Source organism: Sturnira hondurensis, unplaced genomic scaffold (assembly GCF_014824575.4).
Source record: "Sturnira hondurensis isolate 20B ecotype Veracruz unplaced genomic scaffold, ASM1482457v3 Scaffold0000880, whole genome shotgun sequence".
Taxonomy (NCBI): domain Eukaryota; kingdom Metazoa; phylum Chordata; class Mammalia; order Chiroptera; family Phyllostomidae; genus Sturnira; species Sturnira hondurensis.
In genome coordinates this window covers 13,107,013-13,126,855 of record NW_028073511.1, presented here as the reverse complement: position 1 = coordinate 13,126,855, position 19,843 = coordinate 13,107,013, and the positions used below count along the sequence as shown (strand labels likewise).

General features: G+C 43.6%; 1 protein-coding gene across 1 annotated transcript in view; it reads left to right on the top strand.

Annotated features, from left to right (window-relative positions):
- Positions 1-19,843, top strand: part of GCLC (glutamate-cysteine ligase catalytic subunit) — a 47,764-nt gene that overhangs the window by 9,520 nt on the left and 18,401 nt on the right. The window contains exons 2-3 of the mRNA XM_037054989.1: positions 16,192-16,304; positions 17,112-17,294. Coding sequence (XP_036910884.1) covers positions 16,192-16,304; positions 17,112-17,294 — 296 coding nt within the window. The remainder of the gene's footprint in view (positions 1-16,191; positions 16,305-17,111; positions 17,295-19,843) is intronic.

Genomic DNA, 19,843 nt, shown 5'->3' with positions numbered 1-19,843 from the left:
CTTACTACTGAATCCTTAAGGGGTTCCCTTTGCAGCTCTCTGGGGTTTTATGTGCAGCTCTCTTCTCTGTGGTACTGACTTGGTCCTGTCAGCCCTAACTGACTTGGTTTCCTCAGCCCTTCAACTCCATCTCTTCAATTCCAGGAGTCCTCCAAGCTTCGGTTCACCAGTCTGCCATAATCTAGAGTCTCTCCTCAGTCAGTAAGTTGGGGCAATTGTAGGGCTCACTTAATCTCCCCTTCCCTGTATCTCAGGGATCTCTGCCCTTGATTATCTGGTGTCCAGTGTCTTGAAAAAAACTATTCTTTTATATTCTCATTCGTATTTATTTGCGTGCTCTTGCTCACTTGTGCGCACTCTTCCCATTTCATCTCCACCCCCCTCCCACCCACCCTGTTTCAGGTGGGAGGGTAAAATCCGTTGCTGTTACACCGTCTTGATCAGAAGTGGATGTCCTATTCTCTCAGCTCTGCTCTCCTTTGTGTGTAAACTTTGTCCAAAGTCTCGCTACCCTTGTGGTTGTATCTCCATCAACCAAGATATAGACAGATTTTTAAAGTCAGGATTTTCTTTGCTCTTATAATATAATGTTCAACACTTGGTGTCACAATTATCATCCTATATTGACCAGGTATTTGTGAAAACACAATTAATTTGAAAGTTTGCATACATTTTCAGAATTGACTTTAAATCGAAGATAGGAGTCCAAGCCCTGAGTCTTCTCTCAAATGGTTGTGTGATCTTGGATATAGAACTTAAGTTTTTAGGACCACAGTTTCCTCATCTGTAAGACAAATTGAAAAAACCCACCCTGGCTGGTGTAGATCAGTGGACTGAATGTGGGCCTGCAAACCAAAGGGTTGGTAGTTGGATTCCCAGTCAGGGCACATGCATGAGTTGCAGGCCAGGTCCCCATTAAGGAGGTGCATGAGAGGCAACCATGCACTGATGTCTCTTTTTCTCTTTTCCTTCCCTGCTTTCTAAAAATAAATAAATACAATCCTTAAAAAAGAAAAAAGAAAAAAAATCCTGTCATTTGTTTTCAAATTGCACACTTTTACATATAGATGCATATACTTATATGAATTTCTAATTGTGTCTTTCAACAATTTGACAGAATGCTTTAAACTCAATACAACTAGTGAAAATCAGGAAATGCATATTATACACAAATGGTAGAATCCAGTTCCTTGCCCCATCACCTTTTGGGTTTTAGCATTTTTCTAAGATAACATTTTACTGCCTACCGAGAAATTAATCTAATCATAAAGCCATAGATATTAGAGTTCTATAAAATTTTTTTCTTTAGCTTTCTTATTTCTGTGTGAGCCCCACAGCTTTTTTATAAAAAGCAAGATGGTATCACAAAATGTTTCCCTTAGAAAAGCTAAGACTTAACCTTTACTTATATGTGGTAAAACACTAAAGCCTTTGTTTCCGTGGTAGATGACTTTTAAATTAAAAAGTGCTTATTGAATACCTCCTACATATTGAATGCTTCCTGTGCTAGGTCATGGGGTTGAAGAGAGGAACCAAGAAGAGAGAAGCTCTTAGCCCTTGAAGAATTCCAGTGGTTGGTGGACTGGGTTTGCTCTGTACACGGAGATCCTGGGAGTATGGATAGGGGGTTTTCGGAAAAGCTCTGAAAAGACATGTGCACATGTGAATCTATGAAAGTGCGTAAAGTTGAGGAAGTACTGCCAAAACACAGGACCAAAGCAGGGACTAGGGAATGGCTAGAAGTTAGGGTTAGAAAAGTGGGCGGGGCTTAGGCTGTTAAAGGCCCTTTATAATAGCCCATGAAGGCATTTAAGTCCAGGAAGGGTACAAGTAGATTTTTTTTCCTAGATAGATCCCTTTGGTAACAGTGTGAAAAAGGGCTCGGAGGGGTCACTAGGGACCAGGGGCGCACACTGCACAGGACATCTCTACAGAGAAGAGTCCAGCCTGAGGCTCCAGAAAGAGTTGTGTGTGTTAAAGAGCCACTTTGAGGGGGAGTCTTGAGGACTTGGCACCTGGTTATGTCTCTCACCCAGGTCCTACCTTAGATGACCAACTGAGTAAGAATCCTATGGAGGTAGTTTCTGAGGGAACTGGTTTGGGTAGTGTTTGGAACCCTTAATTTAAAGAGCCCAGTGCTACGTCTCCCAAGTGGACAGTGGGGAGACAGCTAGAGCAAGATCTGAGCTGGCTGTGCATGTGCCCACGCAGCCACGACCTTAAGATGGGGAGCAACATAGCCCAGAGAGGAAGCATTGCTGGTGCTCAGACCCCTGATGAATGCGTAGATTAGGGACAGGGATTGGTGTGGGGTCCTGACAAGCGCAGTAGGGCTGCTGTGTGTGGAAGGATGGGAACTGAAGTGAAGCCGTTGGATTTCCCAGTTAGACAGAAATGGAGGCTTTGGCAACAACCTATTTCAAACATATTAGGAACTTGAGAAAGGAACAAAAATTGGTTTCAGGCCAAAATTAATAGCACAGAGCCCATGCATGTTTTCACGGCTTGCAGAGTCCTTGAAATCAGTATGATAATTTTCAGAAAGAAACAGGATTGAACTGAGAAAGCATGTGAGCTTGGGTCATTTAAGTAGTATCTGTGTGACTGCTAAGTTATCTCTGTTGTATATTAAAACTGATTGTAATGGATTGAGTATGCTGGGATGATGACCCTGAATCTCCACTTAAGGTCGGCTTTCTCAGATATTGTTTAAGAAAATGGGGAAACATGAATAAATCTCAAACTTTTAGCCAGAAGAGCTTATTTTGGTTACATCTAAGTTTCTGGAAAACTTGGTCTAGATCACTATATCCTTGGAGAGTTCATATGGCAAAGGTTCTGCTCTGTTGGATACTCTTTGGAGAGCTTTCTGTATTCTTATATTTGTGTCTGTTATGGTCAGGATTTGGAAGTTGAACATATTTCCACAGCAAGATTACAAAAGAACCCCCAAGCCAGATGTTCTCAGTTACATAAGTAATCACAAAGATACACTGTCTTCTCTGCCTCCCTTCCCCCAGCTCCTTTTTCAGTCCTTTGGAGTCAAGTTAACTTCTTTTGGAACTGGATGCTGATTTGGCAGCTCTAAAACAAAACCCTAAAGCAAGAGGCATTCCATGACCCCTCTTCTGGAAGTTAGTGAGACTCAGCTGAGCTGCAACTCAGCCACTTTTGGATCACCCACGGGGGTCAGGGTCATGGGCTGGGGCGCATAAAACTTCGCATATTCTAATGCTCTGATAAGGTAGTGGAGATCACGAAGTACCTGTGAAAGCTGGCTGGCCCTTCTTGGAAGCATCTTGTAGAATTAGGGGCTGTAGCAGTTGACCTTAAACACTACAAAGTTAAGGGGTGTTTTTGTATGTTTGTTTTTTTAAACCTTGTTTCTAAAGTATATACTCTGAGAGAACTAAGTTTCAGATGATCTAAAGAGGCTCTTTAAGGGTGCTTCCTTTATTTGTCTCTAAATATTTACACAAATGGGATACTTGGAAGCTATGTTATTATCTAGCACAATGGTCCGCAGCCTTTTCAGCATCAGGAGCCAGTTTCGTGGAAGACAGTTTTTCCACAGATGGTGGTGAGAGGTGGGGGGTGGTTTCCAGATGATTCAAGTGCATTGCATTCAAACTCATGTCCGGCTGTGCAGCCCAGTTCCCAGTAGGCACAGAGGATGGGGACCCCTGTCCAGCATCTAGCACTTTCCAGCAGGCCTCCCTGTGCTAATAAGCATGGTAGTCCTCTCCTCTGTGGCCCTAGGGCCACTTTGGTCAGGTAAAGTTGGCCATCTAGGGGGTGATGATCTGCTGACTTTGTAAAGTAAACCAAAGTCCTGTAAGTACAGAGTCCGTGCACTTGACTCCTAGAAGTGTCTCCAGTCCTTCCTTACCCAGAAGTCACTGACTTCATACACAATTCCTGCAAGCTCTTTCATCTCCTTTCCCAGCTCAGGATGAACTACAAAAAATCATGTGAGACAGAAATGAGAGACCAATTCACAGAGAGCAGCTGTGAAAAGCAGATCCAGAGGCAGCCCTGTGGGCCTCCAGGGCCTGGCTCAGTTAGGGCTCTGGTTAGAAATGAAGTTGCTGATGAAGCTTGAGGCCTCAGAGGAAAGTGAAGGTGTCATTATTGTCTTCCTATTCAAAGTGGAAGAGCATGTAATCAATTTTAGACAGATTTCTACTGATACACACTTACAGTTTTTTAAGAGATCATATTCTTAAAAAGAGGGGGTAAACTATAAGTAACAAGAAAATGCATTTGAAATGAAATGAAATGAATGAAATTACGTTCCTGGCAATGCAAAGTAATGTATTTGAGAGTGAAATAAAAATTGATGGTTATGTACTAAGAGGATTTCTGGAAGAGTTTAATTACAGAAATAGTAGAACTAAGTTGGAAAGGACATTTTTTTTTCTTGTTTTCCAGGTGATAAAACTAAGCCCCAGAGATCAGAACACATTCCAGTGCCTATAATTGTAATATTTGTGAAAGTAGAGGATAAATTAAGATTGCCCTGAGCAGGGTAACCACCTTGCACAAGTCCAGGAGGCATTGGTGTGGTTGGGGCCCCTTGAGGGTGGGGACAAGAAGAGGGTTACAGTGTTGGGGGGTGTCAGCAAAGGTTTCTTTGAAAAGGTGGCACCAGGACTTCCGCAAAGATGGAGGCATAGGTGGAAACACTGCCTTCTCCCACAACCAAGTTTGAATACAGCAAAGGTTTGGAGAAACAAAGACACAACCAAAGGACAGAAAATTGAATTATACGGAAGTCCGACTACATCTAACCGTTCAATGGGGACGGTAAGAGGGGCGGAGCCAGCAGCGAGCAGGGTCGGGCAGGACAGGGCCCCCAACCCAGGCGCGCAGGCAGATGGGAACCAGTTGGGGTGCGGGGCAGACCGCGGGCGCATATTCGCGCACAGTGAGACAGACCACGCAGGCCCCAGGGGGCGAGGGCTGACGGCGGTGGCACACTCGCGTGCAGTGGGACGAAACGCGTGGGCCAGGTGACGGCAGCAACTGCGGCACCGGTGAGGGCCGTGGTGGCAGGCGGCGGACAGGACGCCATAGTCCCTCTTTGACCCCGCCCCCACATACAGCGTCACAACCCAGCGACTTAGTTGCCCTGCAAGACCAGTGAGAGCCATTGTCCCTCTTTGACCCCGCCCCCACCTACAACGTCACAACCCAGCGACTGAGTTGCCCTGTTCTAGTGAACACTTTAGGGCTCTGATCCTGCTATGGAACAGGCACGAACAACCCGAAAGATGGCACAAGAAGAACTCAAAGTCCCAGAGCCAATAACTCTAAGCGACCGAGAAATTGCCAGCCTCTCAGAAGCACAATTCAGGACACTATTTATCAGGATGCTCACAGAACTGGTAGATTATAGTCACAAATTAGAGGAACAAAGTCACAAATTAGAGGAACATATGAAGGCTAAACTAATTGAAATGAAGGGAGATGCACAGGAAACCAATAGTGATGGAAAGGAAACGGGGACTCAAATCAATGGAATGGACCAGAAGGAAGAACAAAACATCCCACCAGAAAGGAATGAAGAAATGAGAATTCAAAAAAATGAGGAGAGGCTTAGGAACCTCCAGGACATCTTTAAACGTTCCAACATCCGAATTATAGGGGTACCAGAAGGGGGAAAGAAACAGCCACGAGTGGAAAACGTATTTGAACAAATAATAAAGGAGAACTTCCCCAGTCTGGCAAAGGAAATAGACTTCCAGGAAATCCAGGAAGCTCAGAGAGTGCCAAAGAAGTTGGACCCAAGAAGGAACACACCAAGGCACATCATAATTACATTAGCCAAGACCAAAATGAAGGAGAGAATCCTAGAAGCAGCAAGGGATAAGGGGACAGTCACCTACAAAGGAGTACCCATCAGACTGTCAGCGGATTTCTCAAAAGAGACCTTACAGGCAAGAAGGGGCTGGAAAGAAGTATTCCAAGTCATGAAATCCAAAGACCTACAGCCAAGATTGCTTTATCCAGCAAAACTTTCATTTAGAATGGAAGGACAGATAAAGTGCTTCTCAGATAAGGTCAAGTTCAAGGAGTTCATCATCACCAAGCCCTTATTATATGAAATGCTAAAGGGACTTATATAAGAAAAAGAAGATGAAAAATATTAACAGTGAAAGGACAGCAAACACACAGTTATTAACAACCACACCTAAAACAAAAGCAAACCAGGAGGACAGCTAGATCAGGAGTGGAACCATAGAAATGAAGAACACATGGAGGGTTAGAAACAGGGGATGGGAGGGGGAGAAGAGGGGAGAAGGCACAGAAAATAGCATAGATGGTAGGCAGAAAATAGATGGGGGGGAGGGCAAGAATAGTGGGGAAAATATAGAATCCAAAGAACTTGAGACACGTGGTTATAAACTAAGGGGGGGAGAATGGTGGGGGAGGGAGGGTGCGGGTGGAGGGGATTGATGGGGGGGAATAGAACAACTGTAATGGTATAATCAATAAAATATATTAAAAAAATAATAAATAAAAAAAAGTAAAAAAAAAGAAAAGGTGGCACCAGACTTGAGACCCACAGGAGCCAACTATTTGAAGGGCTGAGGTAGGATCTTCCCAACAGAGTGAATGAAAGTGTGTCAAGGCCCTGAAGTGGTTGGTAGAGAAACAGAGAGGTGGCCAGTGTGGCTGCATGGTGGTGGTGGTTGAGATGGAGGAGCAGAGGCCAAAAGATGGGCCGAATGCTCTTAGCAAGGGGCTTTGGATTTTCTGCCGGATGTGACCCGCCTGTAAGCTTCAAGGAGGGGAGTGACTTGATCTGCCTGGTGAAGGAGCCCAGCAGGTCTGCCTTCTTGCGGAGTTAGGCAGTATTCTACTTTGGCAGCGTTCACCTTTGGCTGAGACCAGTAGTACCTGAACAAACACTGTTGGAAACTGTTTGAGACCGTATTGGCAAAACAGTACTCCCCTTCCCACAAGTGACATATTCTGATATTTTATTCCACTTTACTTCAAAGTTTTTTAATGTTGATTGCCACCTACCAAGGCCCACTAAAGGGCTGTAACCAGAATTCAAAAAGCATTTGTAAGACACTGTTCTGTCTCAGTAAGTGCGTCACTGCCCTAGAGCTAGAAAGTAATAACCCCTGGCTTTGAGTGGTGTGTGTACTTACTACTGTTTCAGCACTTTGCGTGCATTCTTTTCTGTAATCCTCCCCAGTGGCTCCGTGAGGTAGCTGTTATCCCCTTCCCCTTTTAACAGAAGACAAAACTGAAACTCAGGAGTTACTAAGATTCAAACAGATTGAGTCCAAAGCCTGCACTCCTGGCTGCTCCCCCAGGGAGCCTGTCCCCGATACCCGGTACCCAGGAGGGGAGAGGAGCTCTGACAGTGGTTGCAGCTCCAGCCGAGATGAGCTTGCAGGTGAGAGGAAAAGAAGGAAGAATAGAGGAAGGGGTGGTGTCAACAAAGAGAGTAGGGGTTTTGGGGGGCAGGGACTGTGTCTGAATGAAAATATAAGTGTCTTAGAGCCACAAATGCAGGCTTAAGTATCTTTCATTACCAGATAGCCAGTGATTCTCTCCTGATGAAATGCCAACATTCTTTTTTTCCTTTACTATATATTACTAGAATCTTTTAAATAAAACCAGGTACTTGTTTAAGACAAATTAAAGAGAGAAAGCTAAATGATACTTAAGCTCCCCCAAATTTCAAGGCAGTTTTTCCTCCAGGAAGTTGACAGCTGCTCACACCGGCTAATGCAGGAAGTTCCTAGCATCTGCCCAACACCAGATCGAGGGCATAGTTCATGTCAGCAGAATCCTCCGTCACTTGGTCAGTTGAGAGTTGTCGTGCAAAGCAAAAGGTCAGTGGTTGACTCACGGTCAGAGTGGTCAGGGCTTATGCCTGGGTAGCGGGCCAGGTCCCTGGTTGGGGCACCATAGGAGTCCAAGAGAAGGACCAGGCTGCTCTTGTCAGAGCCTGAAGTGGCAGCAACCATTACCCTGGCATGCCCAGAGTAACCTTAGGCTTTCAGTCACCAGTTTAGTGGTGAATCTGGGAATTTACTGCCCCTGGAGCTCATTCTTTCTTGAAGGATAACACACCAGTTTATGTGTACAGCATGGCCCACAGGCAGCTGTGCAAGGGAGCAGGTAGTGCGGCAGCTGCCAAGCACACTGCAGGAGACGTACACTCACTGCTGAGCCAGCATTCTTTCAAAACTAAAATGTTGAACGTGCTTGGTAAATTTCTCGGTCTGTAGGACAAATGCTAACGGGGTTAGTAATGTGGCCACAGCCTTCTCAGCTAATCTCCTGCTGGCAGTGGAGCCCTATGAAAAGGCAGATACGGATGCACCCTTTATATGAAGATAAGCTGACCTCACTTGATAGTTATGCAGCCTGTGCCCGCCTCATCCTGGGGCAGCAGGTAGTGGGCCAGAATCAGAGACCCAAGACAGGAGCTTGGACTTAATCTCTGATTTTTGCTCCTTTAACATGCATTTCAAATACAGCAGTGCAGGAATTTATGTAGCAAGAGTCTCCATCTTCCAAATCCCATCTGAAACAGGTCTGTTGGCAGGATCTGCCCTGCTATCCAGGAGTAATTCCCTAAGGGGACCCCTGTTGCTGCCTTTATGAGATGTGATCATGCAAGAGTGACTGACTGTGCTCTGATTCTTGTGAGGGTGGACTAGCATTGAACTTGGAGGTCTTGAATCACTGTCCCCAGGGGCATGGTAGGCCCCCTCTGAGTACAGCAGTTACTTGGAAGTTAGAATTTCTATATTGTAGCATTTGTTCTCACAGTCTCTTTAGAAAGCACTCTTTTTCTTCTTTATACCCGTTGCTGAGAACTAAAACCCTGATTTTCACATAGGCATCCCTGAAGTTAGGTCAACCTAATTTATGAGCACAGGTCACAAGGGGATGTGCTTGCTTTCTTACTTGCTCAGCTCTAGTAAGTGAATCAGGCCCTGAGCTGGGCTGCACCGTGGAGGGTGTTCTCTCTAGCAGTAGCCATGCCTCTGCTAAAGTCCTACGCTCTTCTGCACCTGGTGGGGGCCACCTCAGAGGTTCTCGATGTGGCCTCACTCCCTCACACTCTTCCTACTCCACATCCAGCTGAGCGCTGCAGAGCAGTTGATCCAGAGCAGCCTCTCTGGGAACAGGACACCCCCTTTCTTGTCGGCCACGCGGTGACTGGGACTCGGGCCGGGGAATGTGTTACCAGGAATTCACTTGTCCTTGGAGCCCAGAAACTATACTGTAAAGTACAGATGGTTTAAGGTCAACAGAAACAACTTACATTTATAATATTGTTTCTTTAGGAGGAAAAGTCTTCTGGTTTTAGGTTCAGGTTTCTCAGTTGCCGACTATCTCCATTACAAACATCCGTAGCAAACATGGCATCCCTAGCAAACATCACCATTGATAACTTCACTTGATGTGCTACTTTCTCTGAGTTTCATTTGTGTAAGAAGACTGGTTAGGATCTGTTAGATTTGGTCCAGAAATAGTAAGAGTCACATTACATGGTCTTTATAACCATTGGAAAATTACAACTGACATATAGGCCTGAATTATAGTGATATGGTTTAAAAAAAAAGAAAGTCAGCCAGTGTAAATTCTCAGGGTCAGAAATGAATGTCTCATTTCATCTGTAGGCCATGAAAGAGCAGATCTGCATTCAGGGATTTCCTGTGTAATGAATCCATGTGTCCAGGTACAGTTCAAAAGTTGTATCTGTTAGGTTCAGTCTAGTGCTGTCCCGTACAGCTTACTGCCGTAATAGAAAGGTTTGCACTAGCCAGTAGGGTACCACTAACCATAGTTGGCTAGTAGAGTTTGGGAACTGAATTTTGATTAATTTTAACTCTAAATAGCCACACATGCCTGGTAATTGACAGCATGATTTTTTTTTACTTCTCTTTAATGAAAGGTGTTATTGTCCCCCTTGTGAGAGTCACCACAATTTTTCCAGCAGCTCCCAATTTTTTCTCTTTCAAAGTCCTCAAATTTTTTACTGAGGCTTCATATCACTAATCTTGGCATGTGAAGAATTTGTTTTCTCAATGTGGGCCAAGATAATGATTCAAGGAAGTTACTTCACTTAATCATAAAGGAAATTAATTGTTCTTAGGCTGCTCTGTAAGCTGAAGTCCTGTTCTAGGATACCAGCAAAGATAAGGTCAGGGTGAGGCCACGATGACTTTACACTAAAAGTGTAAACTTCTTTAGAGCTCACCTGTGCAATTCCATGGTATAAAATGACATTTCGTTGGTGGGGGAAGAGTGAAAATACATCCCATTGTAAGAACTTGATATAACTTTAGACTACACTACTAAAACATTTCTTTGGGAGACACAGGACAACTACCATATCAACAACTACCATCTTGAAATATATGCACAACAATACAAAAAGCATGTTACAGTTTCTGCTTTACACTGGCTTCCCCAAAGTGCTCAAATGTTACCACATAAAACAGTGGTTGTGATAGCAGAAGCAATACCATCCTTAGATACATCTAACCTGGGAGTCTGCCTGTCACCGAATTCTGAGCCATATAAAATTTTATTACATCTGTGTTAGAATTTCTTGCTGACATGTAGCCATTGTTTTAAGCTCAGTGGCTCTTTTGGTCTTGTCATTCAGGTCTTCCCCAAATATAGGTGATTTTTTAAAAAAGTATATCTGTGGCTAGCACCTTTTTGGGCCCTCCAAGTGTCCATATTGTGGTAGTTATGGAAATGGATGCCATCCAATTAGATGGTTGAGGGTCCTCAAAAATACTAGTCATTAATATTTTGCCATATGAGGAACCAGTGTTCTGGACAGAAAACACAGTCACTAGCTTTAAAACAGTGTATAATTTAGAGAAGGACTATTGTGGCCTGACCTCTGTGGGTCGGGACCAGTTCATCTGCGTCTCTGACCATCCAGGAAGGCGATTCTGCTGCAGCAGTCAGATGCTGGTCGGGGAAAGCACGGGCGGGGGGGTGGGGGGGTGGGGGGGAGAAGCGCCTGTGGGAGGCTGTGTTTGTACTCAAGCAGCAGCAGACCCTCTCCTTTCCCCGGGGAGTTGCTTTCCCCTTGGGAGCCTTCTGATCTCCCAGACTGGATCTGACTCTCCTATTAATGTGCACATCTCAAGCACTCCCACAGATCATTTGGCTCTATTGTGTTAATACAGTGGCTCCAGCCGCAGTGTAAGCTTGAGAACAGGAACCACACCTGCCTGGCTGTCCACAGTATTCCCAGCACAGGGCTTTCTCGAGGGGGTGAAGGGACAAAGCAGGTGGGGGAGCAAGGGAAGTGGGCACAGCAGAGGGAGGCAGCAAGATGCTCTTTTGGCACTGATTTGGTCATCAGCTCTCACTAGAGCCTTAACCCTCAAAATGGCAGTGGGCTTTTTTTAGAGGTAGTGTAAGGAGAAAACTGGGTCTCTGAGAAGCAGCAGGTGGTTACAGGAGGAGTCAGAACTGCAGGTGTGGGCCAGTGGGAGAGAGCCAGAACTCAGATCTCAGTAAGGTGGCGAGAGACTGAAGTCCAACCTCCCCAAGTAGGGAACTGCCTGCAACTACTTCTGGGTCTCAGAGAACTAGATTGTTTTCCTAAGTGAAGCACTGTTTTCATCTCCAGAGAGTAGAAATTCTTAAATTCTAAGCTGTACCTGAAACCTTTAAATGCTTAATGGTAGAGTATCAAAAATGTTTTTGTTGTTTTAAAAAGAAAAACTTTGATTTTGAACTGTGGGCAAATGCTATTTAAAGACAACATGAATACTTAAAGTTTTGATATTGTGACAGTAACAGTTAAAATTTTAACTGTTATCTTGAACTTGAATGCCTTGAGTATTTCACAGTTTGTGTGCAGCAATGTACTGGGTACTTACATCACCCTCAATTAAGATTATATTTATTGGCCTAACTTCAGATGAGCGTAAGGCACCTAGTGCTTGTCCAAACCTATATTAAATGACTAGAGAGTTACTCTGTCCAGGGCGTTCCTACTAACAGTATATAACTGTAAACTGTATAATAGCCTTTTGAATGTGACTTTGTCTTTGATTCAGCAGCTCATTAGTGGTTATCACTGTTTTTCTAGGGGCATAAAATTTAGCCACTTAGCCCTTTAGCAGTGAAATGCAGTAAAGGACTTTAATTTTCATTTGTAGAAAAAATTGTGTACATTTAAAAAAATGGAGTGTCTCACAAGGAGAGGTAGGTTATTTTTATAGGGCTTATTCTCCCCCCATTTAAAGAGGTAACTGATGGGCACCAAATAGCAGTGTCCCTCAGGTACATCTGGGGCATCGTAGTCTATGTACTGAGAATAGTACTGTTTTTCCTTCTTCCAAATGATGTGTTAATTGTACGAACTCAAATCAGTTGCTCTGCAGTCCATTAATAATGCTCTTTGGGCACACACTCCTCCAGGTGTGTGCTACGTGTGATGTTGTCGTGACTCTGGGTGAACAGCCTGCGTGGTACTCGAAGTCAGGAAGTGGGTACAAGTTAATCATTAGAATCTGTGTTGTGTGCAGAAGGGCCTCTCCATCCTTTTTTGTTATTTTCTCTTTAATTTTGTCTTTTCCTCTCATCATTTGAATACAGAAAGAAAATTTAGGTTGGGGACAAAAATCCAGAAACAGGAAAAGAAATTACTGTGGCTTTAGTTGTTATACTGGAAAAGGACTGTCTTATTGTATCACTTTTTATTATCTCTTAACAACTAGGTTACTGAACCAAAATACAGTTCAGCTCTAGTTTGACTCTTAAAGACTGAGTTAATTATTTGAGTGCATGAACTAGAGTTGGAAACAAACATAATGTTGTATTGAAGTTGGTGGGGGAAGGATTAAGCAAAATAAGAGAAAGCCAAGAGGTTAAAGAATGATTTTGAACATGGTGCAGAAAGGGGGCAGTTACTGCAGAACACCTTACATTTGAGTTTGAGAAATCCAAATAGGGAATTCTTAAGGCTACTAAAAGTAAGTTTGTTTTTCTTTCCTACTTGATAAATATGCTGATGGTTTTCTATTTCATTTACTTAATGAGATCATGAATGGTAATTTTTTAATTAAGGAGAGTTTGGTTTGTTAGCATTTTAAATATCATCCATTTGGCTGATATTTAAAACTCGGCTGAGTTTAAACTTTTTGTGCTTTTTGCCCTTCCCATGCTCTAAATTGTAGGCTAAGAGTGTTTTTGAAAACTAAGGACTTCAACTATTTCAGAACTAGGAAACTAACAAAAGTTATTATTGCAACTGAGGTTACACAGTTGCTACAAAAGTTCTTGCTCATTGTAATAGTGAATGATGGGAACCCAGTATGCTGGGAAGTTTGTTTTCATCTTCAGGAAGCAGGTTATCTGGTGAAGAAGATAACTTATTCCCAATAGCTGATGTGTTGGAACCAGTGATGGAAGGAGGAAGTACTGAAGGAAGAAGATTCCTTCTACCCGGGAGAGTTAGGAATGCTGCATAGTGTGCTCTGTCCTGGGCCTAAGAGATGGGCTGGCCCATCTATTTAGATCTATAACCATGCACTACTATTGCATCTCAGCTACTGTGATACAGTGTCAAGCCTGCTTCCTAAAATTGAAGCAGAATCAATTTGAGAGATTTTTCAGCCAGTATTATAACCTTTCTTTTCTTCCTATAATTTACAACAGTTTTTTAAAAGCTTATCATATCACTAAACAAGACTGGCATCCTCTATAGTCCTAGCAGCAAGGTGTGCTGGGCCTTGAGTCCAGAGACGCTGGCTTCAAGTCCCTGCCCTCATACTCGTGGCCCTGGGAAACTTAGCATCTCTAAGCCTCTTTGCCCATCTGTAAAAAGGGTGCTCATGCCTACTTTGCATGATGAGTTTGAAGATTAAGATCCATATATGAAAAGTTTATGTTATACCTTTTCTCATTTTGTTCATTTAAAAGTAAATTTGTTTTTCATACCTGTATTTTTATATACCCATCCTGAGACTTTAACAAAGTTTCCTGTTCCATCATGTTTTAGCTCTTCAGGAATCCTGAATCTGTAGATGTTATCTGAAAACCTGTACTTAAAACTGGGAGCACTTCCAGATTTTGCAGCCTACAGGTTTCAGGCATTTGACATTGAGTGATTGTGCAGGTACAAATTTCACATTTCCAGTTCGTGTACCAAAATCAAGTAGTCTTACCTTTTTTTTTCCAACGAAAAAATTCTAATCAAGGAGCACAAATGGGAACTTAAACTCATGTTTTTTGTGTGTCAGTTCAAGCTGCTGTAAAAAATACCATAGACTGAGTGGGTTCAACAGAGGTTTATTTCTCACAGGTCAGGAGGTTGGGAAGTCCAAGGTCAAAGGTGTTGGCAGATTGAGTTCCAAGTAAGGGCCTCTCATCCTGGCTTACAAATGGCTGCGTTTTTGGTGTGTCCTCACAGGGTGAGAAGAAAGATCATTTTCATCTTTTTTTAAACATTTTTTATTGTTTTATTTTTAGAGAGGGTAACATTGATTTGTTGTTCCACTTATTTATGCATTCACTGGTTGTTTCTTGTATGTGCCCTGACCGGGGATCTAACCCACAACCTTTGCCCATCAGGAGATGCTCTAACCAACTGAGCTGCCCACCAAGACCTCATCCTTTTTTATAACAGCAGTAATGGCATCATGAGGACTCCACCCTCCTAACCTAATTACCCTAAAGGCTTCAGCTCAAACACCCTTACATTGGAAAGCAAGGGCTTCGACATATGATTTTTTTTGGCGTGGGGGAGGGGGGGAGGGACACAGACATTCAGTCCATAGCAACAACTAAAAAAAGTTAACTGAAAGTTTATTTTTCTGTTGTTTAAATCTGCCAGGCTATTTCCTATCATTACTAACTTGTGTTCCCCTTCATAATTATATTTCCTAGCTAAAGGGCAAAACAGTTTTCTGATGGTTACCACTTATGTGATAGGGATGTCTGGGTAAACGCCTTCCAAAACTGGACAGGCGCACATAAATGGGGGACTAGGCCCCTGCAGACCACCCTGTGCCCCCTCAGAGGAGAGCAGCCTGGCCCCAGCCCGGTGGAACTCCAGGGTCTGGATTCGAGTGTGCGCTGTCAGGCAGGTAGTAGGTACATTGTAGCTTGCCTTTTTAAAAATTTTAATTTAAATATTAGGATAAACCAAATGAAACCTTGTCCGTGCACTGGTCGGTCTGTGCACTGGGCATCATTTTGCTGCCTCCTCTTTGTCTTGTGCTAAAGGCACTTGCAAATGTTTGCCTGAATGGTCCAGTTCTGTACCTTTCCCTTACATAAAGATAATGTGTATTTTATTTCAATCATAGTGATCCGTAATCTTCACTGTTTATTATCACTAATGATGATCTAAAGTATGATTTCAGGGAAAACAAAAGCAAGTTCTGTTTGTACTCTGCCCAGAAAGGTCTTACTTTGGCATTGAACCCTTGATTTTTAACAGAGTTCCCTCAGGTATTATTGTAGATGCACCTTGCATGGTCAATTTAATCTGGTTTCAGAGTTGGAAAGTTGTCTTATATTATTATTGAAAAATCCAAACTAAATGGTTGAAACTCCTAAAATAACTGCTCCATATTGGTGTGTTGAACTCTCCAATAGTAAGGCTTACATTGGGATTACTAAATAACCTGCCTGTGAGTAAGGATAATGTACCTCGATCAGAATGCCCAGATAACCACCTCCATAAACGTAGAGTAAGCCAGCTGATCAGGGACAACAGTGTGGTAGGTGCTGAGGAAGGAAGGTGTAAAGGGACTAAATGGTAATGGAAAAAAATACAGTAAAGATGAAATAAAAATAAATAAAATAAAATTGAAAAATTCAACTTCCTGCAGCTGTCAAGAATCTCAGCTTTGACATCCTTCTCTCTCGAAGTACAATTTGTCAAAATGGTCATCTCAGCCTTTCCGTAGAGGATACTAAGTAGAACACAGGAAAGAGGAAATCGAGATACAGGAGTTCTTGTCCTCACACAACGCCACTGTTGACTGTTCTCTCTAGGTTTGCACATTATGCAAACACTTAGTGTTTGCTGTAGTATAAAGCAGTGTGATAGTCTTAAGTAACTGTTGGTCCTTTCTGAACTTCACATTCTCCTGCCACCTTCTCTTAAAGGTCACACTGAGCGCCAGTCCAAAAGAGTGTTCATTTTTCTCTCCTTCTCTTCAATAGGTGGAATACATGGTGGTGTCTTTTGATCATGAACATGAAAAAGTCCAATTGATCCTGTCAGGAGAGGAACTTCTTGAAACTCTACAAGAAAAAGGGGAAAGGACAAACCCAAAGTAAGCTGAAGACCTGTTCTACTGTTTTTTGAAATTGTTGGAACTACTAAAACAGACTCTTTCTTCAGATGTAAAGGAGACAGGATAGCATAGCAGTTTTGAGCCCAGGCTCTGATTCCTATACTTACTGGCTGGGTTACCTTATTAGGCAAGTCACGTCATTTCTCTGTGGCTCAGTTTCCTCATTTGTATGGTAGGAATAATAATAATAATAATAATAATAATAATATCTACCATGTATGGTGTTGACATTTTGAATCCTTTAATATATTAAAGCACTTAGAATAGTAAACTCAATATAAAGCCTGTTACTAGTATTAAGCTTTTAAACATTACCATAGTGTTACTGAAATCATGAACTATGGTACCAGATAAAACTTGCAGATGGGTTTTGTTTGGCTAGTGAGATGTTTACTAAATATTTAGGAAGACAGAGATGAAGGGGCCTGTCCTCTCCTCACCAGATTTGGGTAGGTTGCACCTGAGTCTGGGCCTCAGCATAGAACTGAAAGAGCCCGTAAGGCCTGATCTCGTTCCTGCCAAGTGGATGAGCTTGTCTTGGACAGCGAGTGCCCTGTTGTGTACCTGTTCAGTTATTTATAAATATTTTGGACCCAATACTTTTAACCCTTATGTAGTTGAAGAACTATGAAATTTAGTGGCTTTTGGGAATTATAAAGAAGTTTTTAGCTTCATTATGCCTAATAGTTTCTAAAATTGTTGAGGCAGCTTTAAAAAAAAACTTCTAAAAGTCAATTAGACTGCAACCAAAGAATAAGATGGAGCAATTTTTTTCCTCCTCTGTAGCCACCCTACACTTTGGAGACCAGAGTATGGGAGCTACATGATTGAAGGGACACCTGGACAGCCATATGGAGGGACCATGTCCGAGTTCAACACAGTTGAGGACAACATGAGAAAACGCCGGCAGGAGGCAACTTCTTTATTAAAAGAAAATCAAGCTCTTTGCACAATAACTTCTTTTCCCAGGTTAGTTCCATGAACCTGTCCCAGCAGACATTTAGTTTAGTTTATAAAGAGAGCAAGTCATGACCAACCCTTTGGCCCTGCAGTTCTCAGACATTACAAGTCATTCTCCACAGTCCTGCCTTGGGTGGACTCTCATGTTAGAGCTACAGGCAAAAACTGCACACCGGCTTCAGTGGTTGGTGGCAGTGGGCGGTGGCGGCCCAGAGCATTGCGGTGAGAGCCGTCCTCTGGGCCTGGTGGGAAGGACACGAGGACTGGTGACTGGTTGACTGGCTGGCATGTGGCAGCACCCCCCCAGGCAGGGTGGCAGGAGCAGCACACCCTCATGCCATGCAGCTCTGACCCCGGGAAGGAGTTGCTGAGTCCCCTGATGATTATCAAGGGCTCCTCTCACTCATTTGCCTACCAGCAAATGACGATGTTGGCGGCCGATCAAAGGGGCACCCATCGGAGGGTTGGCATCAGTACCCCCAGGGCGCTATAGACACAAATTAACGATGAACTGGGTGAGGGGAGGTGGTCTTCCATTGGGATTGGTATCCATGTCCTGGAACAGTTTGAACATATTTTCATATCTTCTTTTTTTTCTGATACATGTTAGTAATGAACACATTACTAGCAGGGCCATACCATTGGTCTCAGGAGGACACTTGAGTGAGGATTTTTTGGAGTTTCCATTGTCCCATCTGAATAGTTGAAATCCATGTTAGGCAACTCACCAAACTGTTAGAAAACGATCTCTTTTTTTGTGTGATTCCTTTGTTCCATTTGTGCAAGCCACACCCCTCTCCCTGCCAGAAATAACCCCCCACCCCCACCCCAAGCTGTGTGAGGGTGGACACGTTTCTTGGAAGAGAATCAATATGTTCCTTTGTCCCAATGTTTGCAGGAGGAGGTAAAGAAATCATGACTGCCATTCACTCGGACGTTAGAATGCCTACTGCACACCAGACCCCACCCAGTGAGGGCCACAATCACAAGTGGAAGTAGTGAAGGGGTATGGGACACGTAGAGTGTGACAGGGTTCTCTGACAGCCTCTGCACCGTCAAGGAAGGCCCCTCCTGGGGAGGATGACTAGAGTGACGCCCCAAGTTCTGGTGGGAGTTTACAATAGTAGAGTGAGAAGGGATGCCCTAGGGAGAGGGAGCAGCACGGATGGACATGAGTCCCAGGATGAGCCAGGGAGCACAAGCTTCTAGAGAACTGGATGAGGGCTGGTGTGACCAGGACGTTGAGAGTGAAGTAGAAGTACGGGGTAAGGTGACGCTGGGCAGATGGTTGGTGGGCCAGACTGTGTTCACTAAGAATTTTGGTTGCTATCCTAAAAGCAATGGGAGACCTTGGCAAGGTTGGGTTGGGCAGATAGCATCGCGGTTCAGCTCGGCAGCGCTCACTCGGGCTGTGGCATCAGCGTGCTTGTGGGACAGGGCATGGGGCTCCCTGGGAGGTGAGTAAGGGGGGGCGCCCTCGGGGAGACAGTCGTAGCCCCGTGAGGTGGGTGGGGAGATGGGACAGATGGGTAGATCAAGAGACAGCAAAACTAGCAAACCTAGGGCGGAGAAGAGAGATGTCAGGCTGTTGCTTAAGTATTTACTATAAATTTAGAATAATAAAGGCCAAGAAGTACATTACAGATGTCATTTGACAAGTTTCAGGGAACTGGAAAAGTCAGTAACTTAGGTTTTCCTTTTTCCCCTTAACATTAGAATTCTGCCTTTTAGTTGGCAAATTTAAAAACGACATTTGTGATGCAAACCAGAATGGTTTTAGCTTGTACTTTAAAATTTGGAGTATATAGTATTGTGTCAGTGGGCCACAAAGGGAAACTTGATTAAACCTAATGTGTCTTCTACCTGTGAGAATAGCTCTGTGTAGAATAGTTGCCACCCCCATTTTTTTTCTTTTTAAGATTTATCTTCTTTTTCTTAAGTTATTATGAGGGAGTGTTGAGACAAAGAAATTAAAAATTTTATCTAGAAATCTATTTAAAAAGCCATTATTTTTTAACTGTAAACTGTGATTTTTCTTTCTGTAAAGAGGCAAAGTTGTAGTGTGGAATTATAGTCTGTGACAATTTAAATGTAATCAAATGCACGAAAACTGAAGAATTTAAGTCCTTGTTCACTTGCCACATTTCAGGGCTTGGTAGCACCTGCCACCAGTTCTCACGCTGCCGGCGCTGCAGGAGGCTCTGTTGGCTGGTCCCCGTTGGTCCAGGGGAGAAGCAGTGATCCGAACTCTGACAGGCCGGGTCAGCAAAGGCTGGCTGGCTGAGAACTCCCCAGGTGCACGTTTGTCACCCCCCTGAAGGACTTTCCCCAAGGGTGCGGGCTCTCCGGAAATAATGCACAGAGCTGCAGGAGCTCCCAGCAACCCTGGGGACTGTTTTCCAGATAAGATCAGGGAATTCGATTGTTCACAGGCAGAAGTTCAGCCAACTGGCACTTCATTTTATAAAAAGTAGGGGATTGAAAATGAGGCAAACCAGTCTTGGCTCTCAACCAAAAGTTTCTTATCACTGATCCAAAGCTCTGACAAGAGCCTTCCC